The sequence below is a fragment of the Malaclemys terrapin genome, chromosome 10 (genome assembly GCF_027887155.1).
Source record: "Malaclemys terrapin pileata isolate rMalTer1 chromosome 10, rMalTer1.hap1, whole genome shotgun sequence".
Lineage (NCBI taxonomy): Eukaryota > Metazoa > Chordata > Testudines > Emydidae > Malaclemys > Malaclemys terrapin.
The window spans coordinates 84,190,725-84,218,055 of NC_071514.1; the positions used below are offsets into that span (position 1 = coordinate 84,190,725).

A 27,331-nucleotide genomic window follows, 5' to 3' on the forward strand; every position below is an offset into this window, starting at 1 on the left:
AAAGCCCCTCCCAGCTCAGCAGAGACAACTCACTCTTGCGGCTGTAGGATGCTGATGCAAAGGTGACTCTAGCCCCAGGTTCCCAAGTGTGGGGAGTTCGAGTGCGCCTCTCTTCTAAGGGCAGGTCTACACTGCAATAAAGCCCACACCTGAATGTCTACGCTGCAATTTTGTAGCCCTGCAGTCTGAGCCCCGGTCTGCTGACATGGGCCAGCCGCGTGTGTTTCATTACAGTGTAGACATGCTCTAAATGACTGTGGGGCCTATCTTAGCTCCAGTGGTCCCTGGCCTTTACAATATGATTGTGATGGTCCAAGAAGGGAGAGGCCAAAAGGGAGAGGGTGTGGACTAGAGCAGGGTTTTTTTTTTTCATTTGCAGACCCCTAAAATTTCGAATGGCGGTGCAGACTCCTTAGGAAATCGTACACACAGTCAGCAGACCCCTGTCCTATGGTGACGGCGAGCTTTCACGGACCCCTTAGACCAGTAGTTCTCAAAGTTTTGTATCGGTGACCCTTTCACGTAGCAAGCCTCTGAGTGCGACCCCCCCCCTTATAATTAAAACCACTTTTAAATATATTTAACACCATTATAAATGCTGGAGGCAAAGCAGGGTTTGGGGTGCAGGCTGACAGCTCGTGACCCCCCCATGTAATAACCTCCCGACCCCCTGAGGGGGCCCGACCCCCAGTTTGAGAACCCCTGCATTAGACAGAGTCACCAGAGGTTGAAAACCACTGGACTAGAGCATCGGGAAAAGAATGATGGCGAGAAAGGAGAGTCATGGTGACAGGGGGAAGGACAGTGGCTTTGCTTTACATTAGAAAGCGGTAAAATCGATTTCTCTCTTCCAAGCAGTAAATTCAGCCAGGCTCTATTAAAAACATACTGTTGAATGAAATAGTGGCAGGGAAGCTTGCAGCAGCTCTCTCCCGCCTGGGCGCCCCGTGAGGATTTCAACCCATCTGTGCATTAAAAATAAACAAAAACCCCTGCCCCAATCGCCTCCTCTTCCTCCCAGCTCCTCCATAATTGCTTGGAAACTGACACCAGGCAGAACGAGCCAGCTCTGTACTGGCCGACCCGGGAGCGGCTCTGAATCCAGTGTTTGTGGAACCTCGGTGCAGTTCTGTGAGGGAAAGGGGAACATCTGGTTATGTTTCCATGGGACTGAGGCCCCATTAGCCAAGATTTCTGTGTTTTATTTATAGCTTTTCACCAGCACCAACATCTGGATTTTAAGTGATGTTAAATTCTAGCCGTGCGATTAAGTTGGATTGCAATGGTGCTGTCGCTAGAGAGCTTGCCAGCGAAGATGGTGTTCTTTAAATGGGGGGAGAACCCCTGGAGCCTTTCCCAGCTGTATCCCGGAAGGTGCCAGAGCGTCCTAAGCTCTGTAGAAAACAATACACCATTGTACTAAGGTTTAGGAACCATTTTTGATATCTCCAGCGTTCTTCTCCTGAGGATCTCCAAGCACTCCGCAAACAACGAATGAATCTTCCCCGCCCAGCTGTGTGTTGAGGAAATATCAAGATCCCGATGTTACAGAGGCATTAATCTCTCATTGCCTCTGAAGGACTAGCGCTGGGTGATCCAGTGAGTCCTCAGGAGAGACCAGGAATCATGGCTGTCAGTCCCCTACTCTCATCACTAGACCATGCTGCCTTCTTCAAATCAACAGGCAAGTCTGAGATCTGGTTAGGTTTCTAGGAGGGAAAGGATCGAATCAGGTGAACAGGATAATAAGGGTCTCTAGGGAAGGATCAGTTGAACCCACCCCTTTCTGCTGTGTCTACACTTGGCTTGTTTGGGAAATCTCTGCCAGTGCAGCTCCACCAGCGGTAGCAGCGGTCCCCCAAAAAGATGTCCCCAAAAGATCTAATGCAGCCCCCAAGTCCCAGCATCCACCTGTGGGCTATAGAAGCTTCTGCCTGGGTTTCGAGAGTCGTTGAGACTCACCAGCCAAGTAAGCTACGTGATTGTGTTTAACTCAGACCAGGAGCAGCAGAAGCTCCCTTAAGTAAGTGTGTGTGTGTGTGTGTGTGTGTGTGTGTGTGTGTGTGTGAGCTTGCCCTGCCCCTTCCCCCTGAGACCCCCACCCTCATGTTGCCCCTTCTCCTCGAGCCCCCGCCCTCGCACCACTCCTTCCCCCAAGCCCCGCTCCCCACTCACTTCTCTCCGCCCCCAACCCCCCCATCGCTCGCCCTTATGGCCAGTAAAAAGTGGGGGGGACATGGCCCCCGGCCCCCCCATTCCAGCACCCGTGACTCAGACCCTACAGACTTGGTAAATAGGGGCTTCCTCCATCATACACAATCGTGGGTTACTGAGCTCTCTGTGTCCTGGCGGGATGACCTACTACAATGAACCCCTTCATGTGCTATTTTAATGGGAAAATTTGAGCTGTTCTCTTACAGAGAGCGAGCAAGAGAGAACGCGACCCAGTCCTGCTGCCATACGCGGCAGATTGCTGGCACTAATATGAATGAAGACAATAATCTCCACTCCTTTCTATGGCAGGAACCCAACTTCTCTCTGGTTCTTACAATGAACGCGGCTGCAGGCAGCAATAACAGTTTTAGCAGCGAGCTGCCGTCCGGATTACTGCTCTCTTCTATTAAGTCCTGCGTTGTTTTATTTTGCACACTAGAAGATGGCAGGAGGATGTTCTTGCTGAACTGAAAGGGGGCTGGTTAGTTCTAGCGGGATTGCGGCCCGGGGTCGTGTTCTCGTGACACTTTATTTTAGCCCCGACCTTTGCCCAGGGCAGCTCTTCACGCCGGCGTTTGATCTAAACTGATTCCATTCTTTGTAAGCACTTAATTCTTAAGGATCCACTATCAGAATTTCGCCCTGAGTGTTTTGGCTGTTGGGGGTGTGTGACTTGTGCTGGGAGTTGGCAGGCAGATGTCTTCTGTTTCCTGTGCGAGAGGCTGGAGCCGGGGGTTGAAGCGTGTGTGTGTGTGTGTATATGGAAGGGTGTCGCTGATGGATTTTGTTCCTGCACTACTAGGGACCTCTTCCCCTCCCTGTGTCTTGGTTCTCTGATCTGTATAATGGGGTGACAGGATTGGTGACAATGATCCCCAGGCGCAGAGCTCTTGGACCCAGGTTAATCACTGATGAGCCCTTGTAGGTCTTGCCCCCCTGCCATGTGGCTCCTACCACATGGAACCATCCCTCATCGCTCCCCTGTGCACCAGAGCAAAGACCCGTCCCCCTTAGACCCATCCCCCAAAGACCTGTCCCCCTCCGCGCACGCTGGGGGCGCTATTTCCCTGACTGACCTCCCCACATTCTGTTTCCCAGCTGGGCAGAACCAGACTGATTCTGCTGCGTTTGGAGCCAGGCTTGGAGAGGACAGGGGCAGCGGGAGATCAGAGGCAAAATTTATCCCTGGAGGAGTGCGAAGAGTGGTTATAAACATTAGTGAGAAAATGGGTTTGTTGTGAGAGATGAGATGCTATTTATTTCTTTTCCTGGAGAAGGAAAAAGGACTTTCAGGAGTTTAGACCCCACATGTCATTTTTATGTGGACACAAACATTGTCATGAATTTCCATGAAATCAGCCGGTAAATACCAACCGCGCTGAGCTAACACAGGATCACTGAAAATTGACACACTCAGACCCTGGGGGTGAGCATATTATAAATGCAACAAATTAGTTTAAATTTTTTTTAAAAAGTACCATGTAGCTTACTCTAAACAATCCTGTCCAGCTTCCCCATGAAAGGCGAAGCAAGGAAGAGAACAGGCTGTAAGCTCTGTGGAGCAGGGACCACTGCTATCATTTCCAACGTCAATTTAGGGGATTTTGCCACAGCTCCCATTGAAATTAATGGCTCCCATTGCAGCTTTGATAACTGCAACCTGGGTCAGTGCGTGTGTTTGTACAGCACCTAGCGCTAGGACCGTGGTCCTGATTGGGGTCTCTGGATGTTACGGTAATATAAATATGGAATGATGATCAATTGCGTAAGGTTTATACTACATTTTTCCTTGTGGTCCAATCTGAGCTATTGTTCACATGGCAGATGTTACTAAAATAGGATTGTGAGCATGGGTGTTGGCTGGTGATTGGGATCAGTCTGACACCCTGGGAGGTTCCGGTGCTTTCTCCTTCTTTGCTGCACGGTTTGAAGTCTGTGTGTGTCTGACTTTTGTTCACTGAGTGGAGGCTTCACGGAGCCATTTTCTGACCAGAGGCACATGTACAAGGAAAGGAAACGCCACTGGAGCTGACTTAAAAGAAAATATGTTAACAATGTAAATTAGCCAAGAATGCTCTTGACTGCATTTTCTCCAGCTCTGCCTAAGCCAAGGCGGAAAAGCTTGAAATGTCGCAGGGCGCTTTGAAGCTTGGAATCCTTCCAAAAACGGCATGATTCCTAATGGGAGTGATTAGACCCTATTTAGCTGTGCAAAGTAAACAGCAAAACCCACTTAACTGCGGCATGAAGGGAACACTGGGCTGGATTTTGCTCTGGGAAAGAGCACAAGCCACTCCGGCTGATGCTGGAGCTCCCTTGTTTGTCTTCTGGATGATGGGTGAAGGCTGAGGTGATTGAAATTGAAAGAGCCAAGTTAAATATCACACAGGTCTTCTTTAAAAAAAACCCAAACGTTCCTTAGTTTGGCAACTTACCAACCTTCCTTATCTAATTAATCTAAAACATCTTTGAGATTCAAAGTGAGAGAATATTAAAAATCTGATTCCCCTAAGGGTCATTGGTGCTGTTTATTTTATTGATTTATTTTGCATGTTGTTCTGCTGAGAAAATGAAAACTTTGTAAAGAACTGACTGGTGGGCAGGTGTGTGTGCCGCTCTCCTGTCCTGGATGGAATCAGAACTGTGATGCCATAGACCCTCTGCTGTTAATAGTTGGTGGAGATTCTCCCTTAGTGCAAGTGGCAGGGGCCTGTTGTTTTGGGGAGCAGGCAGATCTGGGTTCTGTCCCGGTTACTGCCGCGAATATCCAGCTGGCCACGCTGTGTAGCACAGTGACAACCAGGAAGTCCGAGGCTGCCCCAGGTTTGTTGCAGTATTCTACGCTGAAATGTGAGTGCGGCCCATGGAGAGGTGCAGTTCCCTGTGCTGTAAATGTTCTGTGCGTAGGATGAGGCTCGAGAGCCGGGAGGGCTGTGAAGCTGGCACCTTTCCCCAGTGCTGAATGTGCTTTTAAAATGAGATCTTAAAGATAAAAAAAAAAAATCCAATCACTCTCTCCCGCCTCTCCTCAGTGTTCTTGTGCAACCAGTAACTTCCCAAGCTCCACGGCGCTGGGCCTTTCTGAGATTTAGGACTGAGGCTAAAACAGCCAATTTCCTAGCAACGCTGTTGAAAAAGAGAGGGGAACCTCAGGGAGGGGATATAATTGGATTGCGGGAGCCCCAGCACTTGATTCGAGGGTCCCTAGCAGTATAAGTTGGTCTCGATGACAAGCTAAACTGGCCTCTCAGACAGCCATGATCTCTCTGCCAGAGTAACTAACGGTGCCTGCCACCCGATGCCGGGAATGAGCTGTGTCTTTCGAGACGCAGATAAAAAACTGTCCTTGTTTAAGAGGGCTTCTCTCAGCCGGTGCATTGTCTAAATGGCCTTGTTCAATACTTTTGGCTCACCCACCGTACCCTCTAGCCTAGGGCTGGTGCATTCTGAGCCTGACCCCAAAGGCCTGCCGAGGTCAATGGATCAGAACCTCTGCACTGAAATGCAAAAGTTGCCTTGACAGTGCAATAACCAAACCTCCCCGGGCTCCTTGTGAACGACGTATGTCACCCGGGGGCGTCTTTGTACGTTACTGGCCGATTGTTTCAGGACCAGGTTGTCTCTGTAAAACAGTCTGTAGGCAGCAATGAAAACCCTAGCATGTGGGAGAACATGAGCACTTTAATTATGTGGTGATTATGAATAGCTTTGATCTCCTTCAGCAAAGGATCTCTTCCCCTCCCCCGCCCCCCCCCCCCCCCCGACTATTAGAAAGTGATCTGTTCTGGTCTCACACCTCCAATTATCCCTGCCAAGGGGAGAGTTCATCAGATGGTTTTGAGCAAATCTCTGTATTCAGAAGACTAGGAACTCTGGGATCTGAGCTCCTGTTTACACTGTTAAAACCTACTGGGTGGTTAGGGAGAGACCCAGCGTGACAGAGACATGTCCAGACATGTATATTACCCGGGTCTGACCCTCTTCTCAGTTTTCACCAAAACGGGTCATGCGTGGGCTCGGCCAAAAGCTAAGAACTAAGGTTGTCACTGTTCTTGTGAGATGTTTATATAGGAAACGACTGTAGAGTTACATAACGTGTAGGATGGCATGTTTCAAAATGGTGGAAGTGAAGCATGTCAAACGGATGCAGTCAACAGTGAGTTATGCTCTAATAAATTTGTTAGTCTCTAAGGTGCCACAAGTCCTCCTGTTCTTCTTTTTGAGAACAATCAACATCCTTCGACTCAGCCCGCCCTGCCCCTGGGTGCAGTCTGGGAAAGAGGCAGATGTGAGCATTTACAAAGACAAAAGAACCCCAAGAAAAGCCTATGACTGGGGGACACCCAGGTTAAGAGACAATAGTCTATAAGTGTATAAGAGAAGAAAGAGCACAAGTTGTTCTCCATTACAGCGAGAGACTGCCAGTAGGAGCATCTCATGAAAGGTGGATCCCAGCTTTCTGGACTGGACAAGTACTGTAAAGGCTGACCGGTGGGTGAGCGATGTCTTATTAGGCAGGAAAGTAACTTGTTAATAAGTAAAGGGTGTTTGGCTTTTGTGTTTCTCTTTTACCTGTAACCTGATGTTTCCAAACTTGACACTTGCTTGTACTTGAATCTCAAGCTCTGTTAAATAAACTTCCATTTGGTTGTGTTATAGGCACATCTAAGTGCCTTGTGCTAAGGAGTGTGTTGAACTGAGGTGAAACTAGTAAACGGGGCTGCACTGATTCCATGGAGGCAATAGATCAGGGTACCTCGTGGGTGTTCAGAGGACGAGGGGCTGGGCACTTGAATGTAACGAAGCGGGGTGTGTAAATTGCTAACTTGCAGCGGGAAAGAGCAGGGCTTGCAGAACCTGGAGTGCTTGTGTTGCTAGTATCCGGTAATAGGGGAGTTTCTGCTGGTGGGCATGCAAGGTACCCTCCTGCTGCGAGCACGTCATGGTGATTCATCCCAGGCACCTCAGGTAACCCCGGAAAGAGTCAGGCCCAGGTATGACCTAGCAGTCCCCTGACATGTTTTAAATGCCATTCGACTATGTTTGAATCACTTTCCCGATTCATGCAACAGCCCTGGATGGTGCAGAAATGTGATTCAGACATAGTTCAGTCCCAACTGTACTGCCAGAGCAAGCTGTGTTCCAAGTGGTGTGCCCCCAACCTGGTAGATGTCATAGTGTAAATGGGACTTAAGTGAGTTAGTTCCTCTCTAGACCAGACGACCTGCGTATCCCTGTTTAGTTCTCCTTCTCCTTTGGAGAGTCCTGGAGGAACTCGGTTTCCTCATTCAGACCCCAGCGTTTCAGCAACTGTCCCGGCTCCCGTCACAGACCTTCCCCTTTGTCATCTTCCAGCTCTGATCTCATTCTGCCCTCAGCCAGGTGCACAGGGTGATAGACACTAAAATCAATCTTACACAGCTATTCTTAGTGCATGACAAATTAAACCTCCCCTACACCATTGTTGGCCTCAACTCTGACCTGAAGAGGTCATTACAGAAAGGCTGAGTGTAGATGACTGACCACTTACCCATTTCCCTGCTTGCATACAGAATGTCCTGTTTCCTATTGCTGAAAACTTTTCAGCGTGTGAAGTTTCAGTACAAAGCAAGGTGGAGTCGAAATAGGAAAATATAAAGCATTTGATAAAGGGATGCTACCTGGTGGGTTAGGACCAAAATGCAGGGTGTGGTTCTGTGTGTTTCTTTAATCTGCTTGTAGATGGTTGGGAACTTAGACACACAAGCCCTGGAGGGGAACCAGAAAGTGAAACTGGCAACGTGCAGAACGTGAAACTGATTAAACTAGTCTTGTACTCCAAGCTGTGCAAAATGCACAAAATAAAACACAAACTCCATGAAAAGTAACAAGTGTATTCAGATCTGTATATCCTTGCAGTTTAAATAATCTAAGTTGTGGTGTGTAACACGTGGAAGGAATATTTTTAATATATGATTTTAACTTGGGAAGTATTCCCTTTTAACTCCCTATTCAAAAAGGTCTGCATTCAGCAAAGCATATAAGCAAGTGCCTACCCTTAAGCACATGAGTATCCCATTAACTTCACCTTCCAAAGTGAACTTAAGAACAGCTATATTGGGTCAGACCATCTAGCCCCAGTGTCCTGTCTTCCGACAGTGTTCAGTGTCAGGTGCCCCAGAGGGAATGATGAATCAAGTGATCCATCCCTTGTCGCCCATTCCCAGCTTCTGGCAAACAGAGGCTAGGGACACCATCCCTGCCCAACCTGGTTAATAGTCATTGATGGACCTATCCTCCATGAACTTATCTAGTTCTTTTTTTTAACCCTGTTTTAGTCTTGGCCTTCACAACATCCTCCAGCAAGGAGTTCCACAGGTTGCATAGAACAGGTGGTCTATCAGTGCCTGGACACTGTGGCTGGGATATTCAAGTGAACCGAAGGGTGCCTCACTCTCTATACGCAGTGGTGGGTGCATGATAGAGAGTCTTCAAGAGAACTGAGCTCTGAGTCTGTGTGTTGTGCCCTGAATGGAGGCTGGCAACCATAGGCACTGAAGCAGCTAGTCTTGTGTAGTGTCAATCTTTCTGTTGAGTTTCCACAGCAGGGTATTGGGGTGGTGGTGTAACAGTGCTGGGCTGGGCTTAGCTAGGCTGCAGTTCAACACTGGTTCCCAGAATATAGAGGTAGAAAGTGAACTTCCACTTGGGGAAGCAGCAAAGACTAAAATCTCAGCTGAGGTTTATTTGGTGCTTTTGAGAATTGATTCTGTTTCACAGAGCCGGACACTTGACTAGTTAGTTGTACTGAAACCTCTCGTTAATCAAGGCGGGTGATGTTTATGATGCTGATTCCATGGTGGAATGTGCTGTTGGGGGTTTTAGTGGCAAAGTGGGAATGAATGAGCGTTTAGCTCGTGAGCCCAAGTCGCCATAGCGAGCCCTATAAATCTGGCAAAGGGAACAGCGCTAAGGTGCCAGAAATGAGCCAAAATGTGCCTGGAGCAGGCCTGACAGGACTTAATGAAATCAGTAGCAATAGTATTGCCAACTACAAGTCAGTCTCCCACAATCATGAGACTTCATGAGAGTTGTGATAAAATTGTGAGAGGCGCTGTACAAACCCAGAACAAAATGCTGCTCCCTGCCCCAAAGAGCTTACAATCTAAGCATAAGGCAAGAGACAACAGTTTGATACAGAGAGACCGACAGGGGAGTACAAGGAAACAATGAGACGATACTAATCAGCATGATAGGCAGTGACCTTTGCACACCAGCTGCCTAACCGCTGTCCGATTTTTTTGTAGGCTTCATGATAAAAATTTAAATGCAGTGAGAATCCAGATCTCTCGTGTGACTTTGAAAATCTCAGAACGGGAGAGTGTGTGCGAGTGTGCGTGTGTGTGTGTGTGTGTGTGTGTGTGTGGACACAAACTTAATGCTTATATTAGTGGAATATGAAACACCATTTATTTATATTCCACTTTATAGAACCTAGTGATCAACACTTGCCTTTGGACACTTAGAGTTAGAATGTCACTTAAACAATATATACCTATTGACAGAATGCCAGCAGACTCTGTTTGATCTATTAGACACGTACATAAAGATAAGAATGTGTATGGAACTGGCTTTTATGTTTCAAAGAATGTGAAAGAGACCGTGAGTAGGTATTGGGGAGAGCATAATAGGAAACCAGGACTGAAAGGTTATTCTTAATGGAGATCACTTTTGCACCATTGTAAGTCTGCTCCATGTGTTCCTACCGGGACCAGATAAAATACCGTCCTCCTAGAGAGAGTCATCGAAGAGTCTCCGGCCCAGATTTTTAAAGGTATTTAGGTGTTGCTGCGCTTAATGTTGCAACACCCCCATCTCAGTTTCAGAAGTGATTTATGCACTTAGCAGCCTAAATCCCATTTACTGTCAATGGGATTTTGGATCCCAAGTGCCTAAATTCCTTTTGAAACTGAGACATAGGGTCCTAAATAGGCTAGGCGTTGCAACGCAGAGCACAGCAACATCTGTCCAAATCTGGGCCTTAGCGCTTTCCTAAAGCCCAAGCTTCTCTTGTGAGCTAGGAACTAGTATTGTTCTCAGTACACAAATGGGGAAACAGAGGCATAGGTCATAGGGGAAATAAATACCAGAGCCGACAGTAGAAACTGAAGTTTGATTCACCAAAGCACTGATGCACTTAAATCTAACACTGTTCAGCAAAATATGTCAGCATGTGCCTGACTCCCATTGACAAGGGGACGTAAGCATGTGTTGGAAGTTAAGCGTGTGCTTCAGTGCTTTACTGAATTGGGATCAAAGTCCCGACACCCATTGTTCTAACCACTAGCGAATACATGGATTCATAAATATGTATATTTTTTAAGCCAGAAGGACCATTATGATCATATGGTCTGACCTCCTGTATAACACAGGGCGATCTCACTTGGTAATTTCTGCATCAAGCCCATATCACGTGGTTGAATTAGAGCATATTTTTTTACAAAGAGCTATCTGGTCTCGATTTAAAGTGATGGAGAATCCACCACAACCTTTGACAAGTTCTTTCATTGGTTAACTGCCCTCCCTGTTAACAAGGCTTTTCCTCCCTGCACAATAATAGTCTCCTCTCCTAGATCTTATTCCTAGGATAATTCTGCATTCACTTAAAAGACCTGCGACCGCGTCCTTTGCTGAAACCAGTGGTCTGGGGAGGAAGAGACTGGGATCGGTAACAAAGCGAATGTAATACAGTGAATCGGGTCTTTGGGAGTTTATTCTGGACTTTGTGGGCAGGCAGGCAGTGGGAACACAATCAATATAGCTGATAATTATGTATCTCATTACTGAGTCTGTGTTTTGATTTTAGGAGCTCCCCTTAAGGTGGGGCAACAGGTGCTAAGAGAAATCTGCCGATTTTCACTTTTTCAACACCTTCCACGGCTATGGAAACTGCAGGGTTTTTTTACACTATGCTTTAAGGAGAAAGAGCAAAAACATTTCAAATCCTTTCTTTTTTAAAAGCCTTTTTTTAAAGTCATGAAAAGAAAACCCCAGGCATGTACCTTCTACATGAAAGAGACCAGCTTTTTCCTGACCCCAGGCCCTAATCATCCTTTAGGGTCGTTTAGAAGCCTCAGAGCTCTGACATGATTCAATCCGTTGAATCATTTCCTGTTTTCTGCAGTTTTTGAAGAATTCTGTAGGGCAGGCTGGAAACATTTGCAGATACGGGTGAACTTAGTGCTCTGAGGCCATGGGAAAAATCCTGGGTTGCTAAGTTTGTGAAGAAAGAGGAGCCATGTGTGGGTGTTTCTATCAGACTATGTATAATTGTTAATGTGAGAGTCATTTCTTATGGTTGTTTTCACTGATCAGGTAATTGAATTGTTCCAGAAGTCCAATAGTTACAGCACTGTTTGTCAATAGTATAGAGCTAGCGTCTTCGGTACCTGCATTTTATCAGTGGATTTTAGAATTGTAATGTTTTCCCGTTTAAATTAACTCAGGTTCATACATTGAAACAGCGGAAAAAGGCAGAACCTTTTGAATCCCTCCTGGTAAACTACATTTCATAACTTTGCCTAAATTAGTTTATTGCCAGGTTCATGATCAGAGCCAAATTTTTACCGCCAGAAATAATAGCTGCTGTTCGGAATAGAACGGGGACAGTAAAGGAGCCCCTATCTCGTAGCGGGAGATCTCGGCTACTGTAGGGAGCTCAGGGAAACGATTGTCTTTGTTTCACAAGGCCGTAGGGGAAGATCATATAAGATTTAGCACTTTATGCCCTTGCTCTCAAAGCGCTTAACAAAGCGGGGTGAGTATCGTCATCTCTGTTTTACTGGTAGGGAGCTCGAAGTGCGGAGAGGCAATGTGACGTGCCCAGAAAGTCCATAGCAGAGCTGGGTCCAGAGCCGATGTCTCTTGACTCCTCGTCTGCTGATGTATCCACAGGATCCAAGCTAGATACTTAGGTTACTCCTACAGCTAGGACTTGGATTGGTTCAAGCACCATAGCATGGGAGAGTAGGCAAAGCTGAATGGGAGAGGGCAGTGGCGTCATACCAGGCTCGAATGAAGAGTCTTTGCAATAGCCGTGTCTACGCTGGGTCTCAACAGCAAAAAATTCTCCACCGTGAGTACCTCTCCTCTGGCGCTAGCAATGGGAGCCCTACTGTAGCCAAGACTCCGTGGCTGTTGGGGTTTTTAATGCTGTATCACTTAGCCCCATTCAGAATAGGGCCAAGTCTTGGTATTAGAAATGTCAGTGGCTGCGGAAGCCTTGCCTACACTACGGCTCCTACTGGTGCTCACCCCAGGGGTGCTGCAAGGGGGGAGGAACTCCCAGTGCAGGCAAAGCCCGAAAAGACCAGATTCTGCAAGCCTTCCTCATGTGAGCAAGTGCAGCCCTGTGGGAGAGCTTAACATACCCCTAGGCAGATTCAGAAGTGCCAATGATTGAGTCACCAGTGTGCAAAACTGGAGTACCGCAGAGGTGGAATTGGGCCCAGTGATCGGAGGGAGAGACCTGTCAGTTTCCTTAAACAGCCCGAGGGTGAAATTGTCAAGAGCCTTAGTGACTTAGGAGCCTAAGCCTCACTGGAAGTCATGCAGGCCCAGCACCTCAAAGGGATTTAGGCACCTAAATCCCTTTGGCAGTTTTGGACCCGAGTTACGTTTGCAAATGGAACTTAGTCTCCTAAGCCATTTAGGTGCTTGTGAAAATGTCACCCCAAGTCTAGACAACAGCGTGTGTGTCTCTGTCTGGGAGGTGACTCTCCCTCCTTCACTGTGTGTGTGTAGCCGAGCAGTAATTACTGAAGCTTCTGTGATCCCCGCTGCAGCCTCCTCGCTTTAACCTCGCAATGTGGTTAAAATAAGCCTGTAAATATTTAGTTCCAGCTTGCAGCTGGTCTCTGCAGCCCACAAAACCAAACAGGCCCCATCTGGAGATAGGCTGACCAGCCGGCCGCTCGGGTTTTTAAGCCCCTTGTGGAGCGTGTGGAGTTTCGCTGCACGTTCTCTGTGTGCCGAGTTTGGGATCTCTTGGCTTTGCCTCCATCAACGTCATGTCTTTATTCACTTGTTCTTCCCCGTTCTTTCTGGAGGCCAGGCCTCAGATGAGCCTCGTGCCTTCGGGCCTTAAATCTATGGGTGAAATCCTCTGCTGCCATTGAAGTCAATGGCAAAACCCCATTGACTTCAGTGGGGCCAGGATTTCACCCTAACAATCTAATAGGCCTGTGACTTGCGTGCTGGAAAGAGAGCTAGTGTGCAGTGAGAGCGCACCTCCCCTGTGGACAGCGTGCGGCTGCGGGAGAGATGCTGCAGTCTGCATGGGCTGTGGCCCTGTCAGTGAGAGAGCTGTAGGGGCAGGAAGACGGGGCTGTTTTGGGTGAGAGATTGTCTCCCAGCCATGCCAGAGACAGGGGAAGGGACTGAGACGTGGGAGTAGGGCTGCGTTTGGGTGCAGGAGGTTAGAACCTGCATTGTGTAAAGGGCCGTGGTGGGATTTGTGCCCAGAGGTGTCCTGGCAGCCTGGTTCTGAATTCCCCTGGGAGTTCACGTAAAATGTCGGTGCCCCACTTCTGTCCCACTCGCCTTCAAAACAGGGCTTAGATGGCTCACGCAGCTGGTGTGCCGGCCCTCTGCCGGGGGACGAACGTCGCCTGTCTGAGCGGGAGCTGTAACACCTCCACCCCACACTGAGCAGCATGGTCCCTACCCCCTCTCCATGCTTCGTGCTCGTCCTGCTCTCCTGGCCAAGAACAGGTGGGGCCGGGCGGACCACCCAGTCCCCTTTGGAGGCATTTTGCGCCATCCCTTACAGAACCCAGAGGAGCTGAAATGCCATTGTTGGCATTGAGTGGTTTGACTAGGGAGACCAGATAGCAAGTGTGAAAAATCAGTGGGGGGTAATAGGCGCCTATATAAGAAAAATCCCCCCAAATCAGGACTTTCCCTATAAAATCGGGACATCTGGTCACCCTAGGTTTGACAGGAGCCCAGAATCCGAGCTGGCGGTGCTATTGGCCAGGTATCCCAGCGAGCAAGGAGAGGGCTTCCTCTCCCGGCCCTGCACCCTTTGCCCACCCGCGTAGGGTTATCCGCAGTCTAGACTTCAGAGTTGCGGGGAGTTTGTGTGCGTGGTTCCTTGGACTCACTTGTCCTTGGACTTTAAGCGACTGGCAGTGCTTCATTTGTAATGAAAGAGGGGCCGGGGCTGAAGCAATATTTTACATTCACAAGTGATGCAGCAAGTCCAGAGGTGCCAGGACTCAGCCCTCGCACCGGCTCCTGGGCTGTCCTCCTTCAGTGTTTGGAAAGCCCCGAGCACGTAGTGAGCACTGCTGCAAATCAGGGAGCGGGCACAACTCGGGGCTAGATCCGCAACTTGCCGCAGTCGGGACAGGGCCGGCTCCTCGGCTCTGCATCCGGCTCAGGATCTGGCTGCGTGAGTCTAGGGCGAAGATTCTCAGCTTTGAAAGAAATGAGCCTTCCAGGGCTAAGGGCTAAGTGAAAAGCCCAGCTGAGACGCAGCACTGCAGCCGGGTGAGAGCTGGAGCCAGTTGCCGCTGGAGGCAGCTTCGTCTCAGTTTAAAAAAACCAAACCGCCCACGGATTGTCCTTTGTTTTTTGCTATTTTGTGTTTTCAGCCGCATTGTTTCCCAGCGTGCCCGGGCAGGGTAATTAAACCAGCTGCAGCACAAGGCGATATCTCCTGGAACCAAAGCTTGGTGCTGTGGAGAAGAGGGGGAGAGAGCTGACTGTCCCAGGGCTGCATTCCCTGGACTGGTTCCAGCCCCGTCAGAACCCAGTGCGAAGCCCAGAGCCGGCGCTGGCTGTTGCTAAAAGACAACAAACGGGCATTGACTGTAGCATTTCGTCGTCCGCTCGTGGGAGACTTGAACGCTTCTGCTGTAGAACCTGTCTCATGTTCCCCAGGCCGAAACTCCTGGGGTGCTTTAAAGGAGGATCTGGGAGTCCTCTCTGGTGGGTTTTGTTTTAAGATGTCAGACAGGCCAGGAACTTGATTTCTATGAGTTTTGCTTAGTTCAAAGCTGAAAAAGGCACGTACTGGTTAGAAAAATGAAGCCATGTCATGTCACTTCCCTCCCCACAACAGCCTCAGGCTCTGTAAAGATACAGCCGTAAAGGATAGGGTGTGAAATGATTTTATCCAGTTCATATTGCTAACTGCCCAGGCAATTGTTAGGAATGCCGTGTGTGTGTGTGTGTGTGTGTGTGTGTGTGTGTAACAAATTGTTTTGAATGAACATCACTTTGTTGCTTTATAAAAGCCTGTAATCCAGCATGTTTAGTCTTCAATCCACAGTCCTTCCCCGTTTACGGGCGGGTATGTAAATATAATGTCTATTAAATTTGTCATGCATAACTTGTGTTCAAGCAAGGTCTGCAAACAGACCAAAGCTTGAATGCAATACCTGATTAAAGCTGTCCCACTAGTGGACAGTACAAGTGATCTGCTGTCTTTCCAGAGAACAAAAATAGGGCCCTGTAAGGTTATACTGCCAGATTAGGTCCCATTCACAAGTTATTCAGGAAGACTTCCCTGGTGCTCTATAGGAGTAAAATATTTTGTATACACGGGTGTACTTGCTCAGAGTCATGGTGACCACCAGATTCAGGGTCAGGAATACAGTTCAAACGAGATCTCACAGACACTGTCCTTTTGTTATTTCTAATGAAAATGGACTCTAGGATTTCAGGGCTTTAAAAAAAAAAAATTCTCAAACCCAGCTCTACTAATTTGGCCCCTCTAAGATATATTTTATAAAGCAGAATGGGTTATAGTCATCTGTCATTTCCCATTGTCTTGCTGTGATGTATCACTGAGGAGCAGAGCGATGGGAATAATGGATTTTTTGGGTCACTGGCAATTCTGAAAAATCAGAAAAAAATTCATTTTGAGTCAAACGGAAAACACAACTTTTAGATTTTTTTTTGGGACATGACAAAGTTAAATAAGTGTTGTTGTTTTTTGTTTGTTTGTCGTGAAACAAAACATATTGTTTCAATTTCAAGCACTCTTAATGTTTTAAATAAAATTAAAGGAAATTTTGAAATGAAAAGCTGTTTCAAATAAAAAAACAAATTGAAACACTTCAATTTTTTCCAGAACTGTTAAAGGATTTTTCCAGCCAAAATAATTCCTCAAAATCCACATGAATTTGCTAAATGTTTTGGTGTTGCTGAATCTGCATTTTTTTGCCAAAAAAAATTTTCGGTCAAAAAATGTCACCCAGCTCTAAGGAGCACTCTTTGCTGATGTTCAGGTCCAAAAACTAAAAGACGGGCAAACACAAACACCTGAAGAAGTGGTGATATGCAGCTGCTCTTTCACAAAAACGATTCTGCAAAGTTAAGCCCTGATTGGGGCCTAGAGATCCCAGATGCATTGTGATAGGCCCTATATAAACACACACAAAGCAGTTCCTGTTCAGAATAGCTCACTGTCCCACTGACTTCAGAGGGCTTTGGATCAGACCCGTATTATTTTCCAGGGAGAAAAATCCCTTCTTTAAAAGGATAACAGAGAAGAGGTTAGAATCCCGTTAATAAATTCCCAGCTTCATCATTCCACTAAGGGATGTGTAGCTTTCTGTCGTTATAGAATCTTCTTGAGTAATTGGATTGTTTACATGATGTTTTTCCAGACATCGAACCCTGGGGGTGTCATCAAGAGGTAATTATTGTCTTGACAAGGGTGCCGGGAAATGAGAGAAGACTTGAAAATTGATTGGTCTCTTCACTGCCTTCCATATTCTTCATTGAAGATCTGTACGAGTGCCATATTAACTTGAGCCAGTCAAACAGGGTTGGACCAAATGTTAGATCCCCTGTGAAAATGAATTGGTTTCACGAACCCTAATGCGAACAGAAATGTGTGCTCATAAATGTGGCTGAAAACTCTTTTTGTCAAATATGTTTCCCTAAAGCATTGCAAGCCCTGGAGCATTGAGTCCAGGAGTGCAGAAGAACTAGAAAACGAATTGTATCACATGATTACTAATATAAATTATCGAATTATTTTAGCTTTACAGATGGAGAAACTGAGGCAAAGGAGTGGGGTGAATTGCCCCAGGGCACATTGGGAGGTGGTGGCAGAGACCTCATGACTTTCTAGCTCCCCACACTGTGCTGGCTGCTCCAGGCGATAGCGCTGCCCTTAAAAGGACTTTTATCTTGATAGTGACCCTTTAACATACTCCCTCAATGTGCAGCAATTATCTTTACTTTGTGCGGTTTGAAAGTGCCATAGAACAAAGTGACCCGCCATAAGAATGGAATTCTCCTCCGCTCTGATGTCATTTTTTAGTCTGAAAAACAATCTACTGAGCTGACTAATCTGCGATGGCTCTGCCATGAAGTTGCCCTTGGTGCAAGGTGACGCTAGCCTTGTCGCGCTCTGCAGACATCCAGCATGGTGAGCAAGGCGGGCTGCTATCGAGGCATAGGTTATAGATCATCTGGCAAATGGAATTATCACTCCCCTGTCATCGCCAGCACGCGGCTGCTTCGTTCTCGGTTCAGGGAGGGCAGCTGCGGTACTGGTCCCCCGTGCCTCTGCGGGGAGTTTTGGCAGAGTTTTGCTGCCTCTTGCTCCACCGCCTGTATCTGGAGATATTTCTGATGTGATTAAGAGGTTAGGGGAAAAGGCGACTGCAGACATTTATGGTACATTTAATTTCACATAAGCCTGGCAGGATGAGAGCAGTGAGGGATTCTGGCTTCTGAGTGCTGGGGGAGCGGTCCTTATCTCTCAGATAAGGGACAGCAGTGACCATGCAAGCCAGAGAGGAAAATACTGCTTCACCCTGTGTGTTTATATCGGGTGCTAAGGGGCTGCTAGCAAACAAGAGTGACCAGGGGTTGACCTTCCATTTGAGTCCATCCCTAGACACAAGCAATGGCTTCTTTTTACACCCCACTGCCCCCAGTCTGTTTTGGCAGTGAGGCAACAAACTGCTTTAGGTAAAGGTGTTATGTTATTTCCCCTTTCCTTTTAAGCAGTCCCATGAGTAACAACGATCCACCTCCACTACAGCTATCCCTGATCATTGATGTGGTGACTTTTTATTCTTTTGTACAACATCTTAATGAGCTCCAGTGGGTCATATTCCATCCCTGACTGATTATCGGCTCAGAGCTGATTGAAAACTCTCCCCAACACAATACTTTTTTTGGACCGAAGATGCCTTTTTGTGGAAAAATTTTAATTGTGGTTTTAAAAAAAAAAATGGTGTCACCAGCTCTAATGTCAGTGTATCTGTCCTCGTGCTTAAATTGTGTAGCAGCTGGGTTTCCCTATGATCATTTTCCTTACCTGCAAATGGAGATAATGCTTAGCCACCTCTCAGGGGAATTGTCAGACTGAATCAGCTAATAATAATGGGTAGCGTTTATAGAGCACTTTTCATCCATAGATTTCAAAGTGCTTTACAAAGGGAGGTCATTGTCATGATACAGATTGGGGAAACTGAGGCACAGAGCGTTAAAGTGGCTTGCCCAAGGTCACCCAGCAGGCCAGTGGCAGAGACGGGAATAGAACGCAGGTCTCCTGAGTTCTGCTTCAGGACACACCGCTAGTGTTTGTAAAGTGCTTAGATCTACTAAGGATGGGTTCTGGAAGGTATCAGTATTGTTGCATAGGAAGCAGACAATATTTAAAAAATGGGTATTTTATAATAATGATCCAAACATCATAATTACACTACTGTAAACTACTGTAGGGCATAGGCTCCGTTCACTCCTGTACAGAGGCCCAGCACAAGACCTATGCACCCCTGGAGACCCAAGTAAAGCCCTCAACGTAGAGGACTGTGTCTATACCCAGTGCTTTGCACCCTACCCTGAGCAGTCTGCAGCTTTCTACCCAGCACCGGCGTCGTTTTGCTGACCGTTAATCCGCTGCTTGTGCTCTGCTATAGGGCGTCAGTACCAAGGACTGCAAAGTAATTCATGCAGAGATGAGGCAAAGGTGGGAGGCGTTTGCTTGAGTTTCCAGCTCCCCTTCTGACTGCAGCTAAATATCATGGTTTGAAAGGAGGCTGTCCCCTTGTGTGTGCAGACCACAATCCAATACCGGCACTAAAGACAAAGCCGTCGGTTGTTGGGGAACGGGTCGCTCAGGGGATTTGGAATGGTATGCCAGGCTGCTGGGTAACTTCAGACCAAGGTTGGTGACCTGCGTGAAAAAAGTTGGTGGCTTTAGTCCAGCGCCTTACAGACCGATTGTCCGCATTGTAGTTGGTACTAGCATAGGTGCTGGAACTAAGGGTGCTGGGGGGGTCTGCTGCACCCCCTGGCTTGTCGTGATTTCCATCATATGCAGGGTTTACAATTTGATTCAATGGCTCTCAGGACACCACTATACACATTGTTCCAGCCCCCCTGGGTACTGGTGGATCTCCCCGTCTGGGCAGCCCCGCAGGAGTGCCAAGCATTGAATGAGCCAGAGAGATGGGGATGAATTTGACCGCACCTGCTCATCCCCATAGGGAAGCTCAGTTGGTTTCTAAATCTACAAATCAGATCTCATTAGAATTTTTCATTGCATTTTTTTCCTCCGAAAAACTGCTTTTTGACTAAAACAAAAAAATTCCCACTGAAAATTTCCATTTGGGTTGAAACGTTCTGATTTTTCATAAAGAAACAAAACCCAAAATACTTTACTAAAGCCGGATTTAAAAAAAAAAATTAAGGAAAACTAGAAAATTTTTAGTGAAAAAAATCTTTTGTTTTGTTTTCAGTGAAAAATCAAAGAAAGTTCACAGGAAACTTCTGCAATTTTTGGAGCAGCTCTAATGTATATACATATCAATCCATCACCACTCTATTGCTAATGGATTAAAAAGAGAACGGTCATTGCGAAACCCCAATATTTGCTGCCCCCCTTGCTGGTTTTGAATAATTTCTGAGCTAACCCCCATGAGCCCAGTTATTGCAATAAAGCAATTTCTTTCAGTGCTCAACGTGAATGAGGGAAAGTGCTAAACATACCACATGCTCCTGAAATTTTAATCTGTTGCCCACAGCAAGCTTTTATATAGTCCATGTTTACTTTCCACGGACTTATAATAGCTCCATGGGACCCCAGAGGATAAACCGACATGTTTGTTCGAGCTGCACTGGCGAGACAGGCTCACCTGTAATTACACCAAAATAAACAGAAGAAACCCAGTCCCTGGGATAGAGGATAGAGCAGCAACAGCGAGTGAGCAGCGCTCCGTGGTCAATCCAGACTAAGCGCAGTGAAAAATAGCTGGTGAAAATGTCATGGGCTCGCTGATGTGGGTGGCGAGTCGAAACCATTGCAGTGACCGCTAACGCTGTCTGCTGTTGGTTCAAACAGTCCTTTCCATCCAAGCCTGCCTGGCAAATTGCTTGACTGTGAGTCAGTGGCAGAACTGGGAAGAGAACCCAGGAATCCTGATGTGCCGTCCTGTGCTTGAGTTCCTCCCCCGAATAACTAGGCTCCACCCTCCCCACGCGGCAGGTGGGCTGGGATATGGCACCCAGCGGTTAGACATTTCTCCAAGCTCTGCGTTCCTCTTGGATCTGCCCAACGGGCCGGAAAGGGCGCGTCGGGCTGGGCTTTTTCAGGAGCTTCCTGACCCCAGCCAGTCCAGCGATGCTGCAGAAACAGGCTTTGCAGCGAGCGAGGGGCGTGGAAACTGCAAAAATGAGCAAGAGACGGGACCTTCCTAATGTGGGGTTTGTTGGCGGGAGGAACGGGGTTTGCTGTTCAACCCCAAATGCTTTGCTTCTTGCCGGCTGGCGGGGCGGCAGATAGTCAGCTGCCATGATGAGTGACATCCCCATCGGTGCCCAGTCAGTCCCTAAGCCTCCCTAAGGGCTGGCTGCTCAGTGGTGGCAGTCACGCTGCCGGCGGAGTGGCGGAGCTGTTCCCTCTTTGAACATGGCCACTGTGTGGGGGAGCGAGGGGCTGGTCCCCGGCTGCTCACCGCAGCTGCGTGTGGCTCCGCACCAGGTTCGTGGGCCGTTTCACGGGAGCCGCACGCCCTGATTTCTATCTCATCAGGGAAGACAAGGGCTCCACAGCACGCTCGGCCCCGCCAAAGTCGAGAGAGGTCAGCTGCACCGATTGCTAACAAGGGCAGTGGCATGTCACGGCTGGCCCTCGACCTAGCCCCACATTCACTCCTGGCCCTCCGCAGACCCAGGCGTCTCTCGCTTTTAGCATGGACTTCACAGGCCTAGACTCAGCAGGCGAGCCAACATCCATGGGCCCCTGGCGGGTTGAGATGGGCTGGGGCTGGGCTAGAATTCAGCCCTGCTGGAAGCAAAGGGGACCTGGTTTCATGAAAGCTGCAATGACTCTCCTTGGCCTGGCAGACACATCGCCAGCACTGAGTCAGCACCTCCCTAGTCCTTCTTCGCTTGTGGAAGACCGTTTTCTTCCGTGTTCTTGTGGGAGACGCGGCTAGAGTCCGGGAAAGGGCTGGACAGAGGGGTTCGGAAAGCCCCTTTGGGCAGTAATTCAAGCCACGGTACCCAGACCCCCCCCACCTCTCTCTTTATCAGAGCGTAGGTTGCTTTACTCATAAAAGATCACACTAAGGATGTCTGGACACATTAGTTGTACTGGACACTAAACTACTGGGCAATAATAGTCCGTGGCCTTACAGCTGGTGTCATTACACCTCTGCCAAACCCAAGGATCTCGAAGTGTTCGTACATGTTAATAAATGATGCTCCACAACTCCTCTGAGCTAAGGAAGTATAATCTGCCTCTTATAGATGGAGAAACTGAGGCATGGCGTGGGTAAGTGTTGGGTCTAAAGCTGCAAAGCCAGGAATAAAGTCCAGGCCCACTGTGCATTAGCCCCAAGACTCCCTCCCTCTTAGCCCGCTTTCACAGACGCTAGTTGGCACTCCTCCCTGGCCAGGGTTCTATCAGCGGACGGGTTTCCTCAGTGCCAGACGCAAGGGCAGCACGTTCAACGTAACCGCCAACGTCAGGTTTCATTGCACGCCGACCTCGCTCTTTTGGAAGGTCTTGTTCTGTTTCCTAATCATGACCCAATAAGAAGAGACTTGCACAGATCCCTACAAAGCAACACTAGTAAGTTCTCCGTGTCTTTTCTCAGGACTGTCTCAGAAATGGATGGACCCTATTAGGCCCTGTAACAGGGGCCCCATTAAGGTCCATAGCATGCCCTTTATCCACATGTCCTGACAACTTCGGGCACTTTTTGCAAGAGTGAGTGTACTGGTTGAATTCCACCATGGCCAATGCCATTCTACCTCCCTAAGTTCTGCCTGCACTCTCCATTGGAGAAGGGGCAATTACTCCATGGCCAGTCCTGAACCCATTGCACAGAATTCCTGTGCAGTCACCTTGGCACATCCTAGTGAGGAGGGAAGTGATCCTATGAGACGGTGTGTGTCTGGCTGTTAGGTTCTTCAGGATCCTTCCGCATGAAAGGAGCTCGGTAACGGGAAGATATTACTATAGCCACGTGCAAGGGCTGCTGATGTGCGCAAGGGCACTATCCTCCCGTAAATAAATAAGTAAGGTTAATACGTTGTCTCCTAAATCCTGTGTTCTTCAAACAGGCCCTTGTTTCTCTGTTTCCTGTTCTGCTGGGGCGGGAGTGTCAGACTCGTGTTTAGAGGTGGGAGTCCAAATTAATGGGTGTATTTTATTCGAGCAGTTTGTGATTCAGGAAATGCATTTTTCTTGCTTGTATCAGAATGGAGTTGGACAATTGGCTTTTAAAATAGACTCAATTAGAGGAAATACATATGTTAACGTGTCCCTGTGTAGCTGGGAGAGGAGGGGGTCGGTATCTCAGATCGGCCATTTCCGTGTTTGGTTTTGTTTCTAATTGTTGCATCTGCATTTTTTTTTTTTTAAAGCAGCAAATATAACCCTGTGGCTTTTATTCTCTTTCACCAGGATGTCAATGGACCAACACAGGAGCTGCGTCCGCGTCTCTGTCACCTTAAGAAAGGCCCCAGTGGCTACGGGTTCAACCTCCACAGTGAAAAGTCCAGACCTGGGCAGTTCATCCGTTCGGTAGATCCCGATTCACCAGCCTCTAAAGCGGGCCTCCGACCCCAGGACAAGCTTGTCGAGGTACGGGCTTGACGGCTCCTGGCAGGCAGCCGGGCGGTGGGTCGGGGGCTCTGTTGTGGGACGAAAGGAGTGTTGCAGGGAGGGAATCCTTGTTCTCTCCCAAAGATGTTGGTCATCACCCAGATCCTCAAGGGCATTTGAGGGCCGAAGTCAGGCGCTTGAGCACCTTTGAGGTAGTGTTGGGTTGAGAGCGGTGAGCAGGGCTTGAGTGGACTCATTGGAGAGATTCCTGGGCTCCTGCTTTGTAAATGCCACCTGCTGCACTTTGCAAAGAGGCAGGTTGGCAGGAAAGGAACTAATCCGCTTCCAATTTTTATGAACTGTAACCGCCATTAACCCACTACCCTTCCTAGGGCTCCCACACAGGGATCTCGGAGCACAGGGCCTACATCAGTGAATTAATCCTCCGAGGCAGATCAGTGGTTCCCCCACTGTACAGATGGGAACCACAGAGAAGGTAAGTGGCTTGCCCAGCGTGTCACAGGGAGCCTGTAGTGGAGATGGGAACTGACCTTGGATTTCCCGAGACCTCATCCAGTGACTTACCCATAAGGCTGTCATTCCACTTCCTCTTCTGTGGTATGAAAACCCAGCAAACCTTCCCATGGCAGAGAAAGTGAAGGAGTCTCTCCGGGACAATGAATTACTCCTTTCAAGGGTCCAGCAGCAGCTGGCTGGCTGTTGGAGGTGCCGCTGCAGAGAATGGTTTTGCAATCCTACAATGATGCTCCACTCTTTCAGCCAGTGCAGCTGTCTGGCTGCGCCGTATCCTTGGAGGGAATCCGTCTCGTTCCCCTGGATTAAGCTCTGCAGTTGATTAAATGCAGCCAGTCTTAATCACTGGTCTGAATTCTAAAGAACAGTGCTAATTGCCCTGGTTAGCTAGAGCCTTCTTCTGCCCACTGGTGGGGGTGGAATGCTTTAAGTGGCCTTCAGAGAGCTAGCCGCTGCCATAGGGCTTTCTTCGTCCAGCCTCTCTGCTTTTCTCAGCTGTGCCTTTTGGGCTCTGACCCGCTTTGGGATCTCCAAACTTGAGTGCCCCTTTTACACAGAGATTGGGGATGAGCTGTAAAGTCCAGATCTGAACTTCCCTCGTTTGGGGGAAGTGTGTGTCTGGATCCAGGGATTTGGCTTGAGCCCATCCCTGCTTTCAATACATCCGGGGCCCAGTCATCAGCAGGAAATAAGCCCGATCTTTGGTAGCATTTGCCTGCCAGACCCCGGAGTAATGTGGAGCAAAGCTCAGGACATTTTCTGCTTCTTCTGCAGTGTCATCTGCTGGGCTGCCCCGTGATGCACCTTTGATCCTTTTAGATAACATCTTACACAGCCTCTTTCATCCCCAGAAGACCCAATGCATTTTGCAGATGATGGACAGAATTCTCTCTGCTTTGCACTAAAGGTCTCTTGCAGGTTCCATGCAGTAGCTTCCACTGACCTGAGTGAAGTGGCATTGGCCAAATGTGGCTAGAGAAGCCATGCCGGACATATAGGAGAATATGAGTAGCAATCGCTTTACCTGTCACTAAAATGAAGCCACCTCTGGAGTGGTGTATGGCAGCTGTTTAACAGCACACAACATTGCTACCACACCACAGTTTAGGACAGGAAATGAAGCTTAATGTTTCCAGTTGAAACTGTAGTAACAAACTATGCAAATAGCTTTAAAACATGAAATTGTGGATTGTGGTGGGTTAGTACAAAAATCATCCTTTAAAGGAATTTGCTCTTCACTTAATTGTGAACAATAGAAATATTTAAAATGAAAGAACCACCTTCCCTTAGATGTAATTGCTATAATTTAATTCATGTAATTTTTACTACTCTATAAGAATGACCATCGAAAGCTCTGCATGCTCTTGACAATATTTTAAAATTACACTAATAAATAAACAGAGCTGTCCATGAACCCACGATCAAATTCCCCAGCAACAACTTACTTTGTTATTATTTAAAATTTATATCATGGTAGCACCTAGAGACCATCCAAGTCGGGGCTCCACTGTGCATGGTGCTGTACAAGCCTATAGTAAATTCCAAAGATGTAGTTTAAACCTTTCCCCCGGGATCCCACACCACCACTACTCAGCCCTAGCAACCGCCTTCCAGGCTAGGGCTCAAAGATGGGACTTGCAGCACACTCGGAAGGTTCGCAAACTCCAACTATTACTTACCAACAGTGGAAGTGAGTTCTAAAGGCCCAGCGGGGTGAGGGGTAGGAGTGTGCATTGAGATACAGCAAAGCACTTTGCCTGGCTTTAACCCCATTAATAATCCCATCGACCTCAACGTGCCAACTGGCTTTGCTGACTCGGGGCCTGCCTGCAGTCTGTCTCCGTTAAAGGAATGTATTAATTGGTGCTGGGGGGCTCAGATTATCTTGATTTTTGGAGAGACAGCCGTGCTGTAAATACCTCTTGAACACCAGTGCCTGGCTGCTGTGAACCCTTCCCTGACACCAGCTGTTCATTGAGGGCTGACCACACACTCTCCTGGCACCTGGATGTTTAATGCATATAGCCGTGTGTGTCTGGAGGGGGAGAACTAGCGGGGGGTGGCACTTTATGGCCCATCATTATGTCACTATGTGGCATTTTATTAGTTATTTATCTGTCCCTGGCACAGTCCCCGACGCGCACAAAGAGGCAAGAGGTGACCCGGAGCCTCCGGAAACCTGATCCATGCACCGGCTCTTTGGGCTTAAATAAATATTTGATGCTAAACAGCTCCCCTGTGCTGAGGAGTTTTAGTGGCGAGCCAGGGATTGTGGGTAAGGCAGAGCCTGCAGGGAGCTGGGTTTCAAACCTCACCTCCACATCAGCCTCCCCGCTCCATGGGACTCTATGAGCTGGCCCAGATGTTTGTTTAATCTGGGGGGGGGAGCGCCAGGCAGGAACTGATGTGAACTGAAAAGTCTCGCCAAAGTCTCACAGGGGTAGCCAGGGTTAAGAAAGCCAAGAGCTCCCTGATCAGAGCCTCGGGTGATCCAAGATGCTCCCATTCCCAGCCTTAGCCGCCCTTAGGCCCACATGCCCAGCCGTGTCCTGAGACCTGAATTCACAGCAGGGAAAGCTTCCACAGCAAGAGTTATGGGGGAGAAGGTAGCCCCCGTTGCTAGGATATGGAGAGGAGGCGAGAGCCTAGGTGCGTGTTGGCCTTGGATATGTTGGTTCCAGCCATGGCTGGCCCTGCTACCAGTGGGCCAGGACACGAACATCCACCTCTCTGAGCCAAACCCTCCCAAATGTAGGGGGAAGCTTGAGCTTCCCAGTCGGCCCCTATCTCTAGTTTTGTGGAACTAACTAGCCGCTGTTGTTTTCTAGGTGTTTCTCTCTCTCTCTCTCCCCAGCCCCTCGGTGGGGTCTTCACCCATTTGCCTGACAGGGTGCCCTCATGATGTGATGCTAAACGGCTAAATGCACCAAGACTTTGGGTGTCCATGTGGCAATATAACTGGGCCTTTGGGGGAAGACAAGTTTTACCCAGCCATATATATCATGACCTGTCTAGTCTGGTATCCTGATTCTTGCAGTCGCCAATACCTGAATGTTTAGGGTAAGGTGAAACCCCACTCAAAGGTACTTAGCCTCTCAGAAGTGAATCTGGAGTTAGATCTTACTCAGGTCTCCTTGGTTCCACTCAAGGCTCTGCTACTGACTTGGTGTATAATGCTGGGCAAGTCACTTTGCAACTCTTTGCTTCAGTTTCCTATCGATAGCTGGGGGAAGGTAATACTGACCTGCCTTGAGGGAGGGGGCGGGAGCGGGAGAAGACAAAATTTGTTAATATTTGTAAAGTGCTTTGAAATCCTTGTAGGAAAGGCACTGCAGGAGAGTAAACTGGAGTGCTGTGATGGTGCGGGGCTGGAAAAGTGATTCAGTGGGTCAGGAAGGAATCAGCTAATGCCCTGAAACATGACAATTGAGTTATCCTGTCATACATGCGTGATAAAGATATAACTGATTATAAAATTATCCAGGCCTTTTAATAGAAACATAGTTACAGTAGCTA

The 27,331-nt window shown here is 48.1% G+C and overlaps 1 protein-coding gene across 1 annotated transcript in view; it reads left to right on the top strand.

Moving 5' to 3' along the window:
* NHERF2 (NHERF family PDZ scaffold protein 2) overlaps positions 1-27,331 on the top strand; it is a 97,198-nt gene that overhangs the window by 56,614 nt on the left and 13,253 nt on the right. Inside the window, exon 3 of the mRNA XM_054041411.1 lies at positions 23,141-23,320. Within this exon, the coding sequence (XP_053897386.1) occupies positions 23,141-23,320 (180 nt within the window). The remainder of the gene's footprint in view (positions 1-23,140; positions 23,321-27,331) is intronic.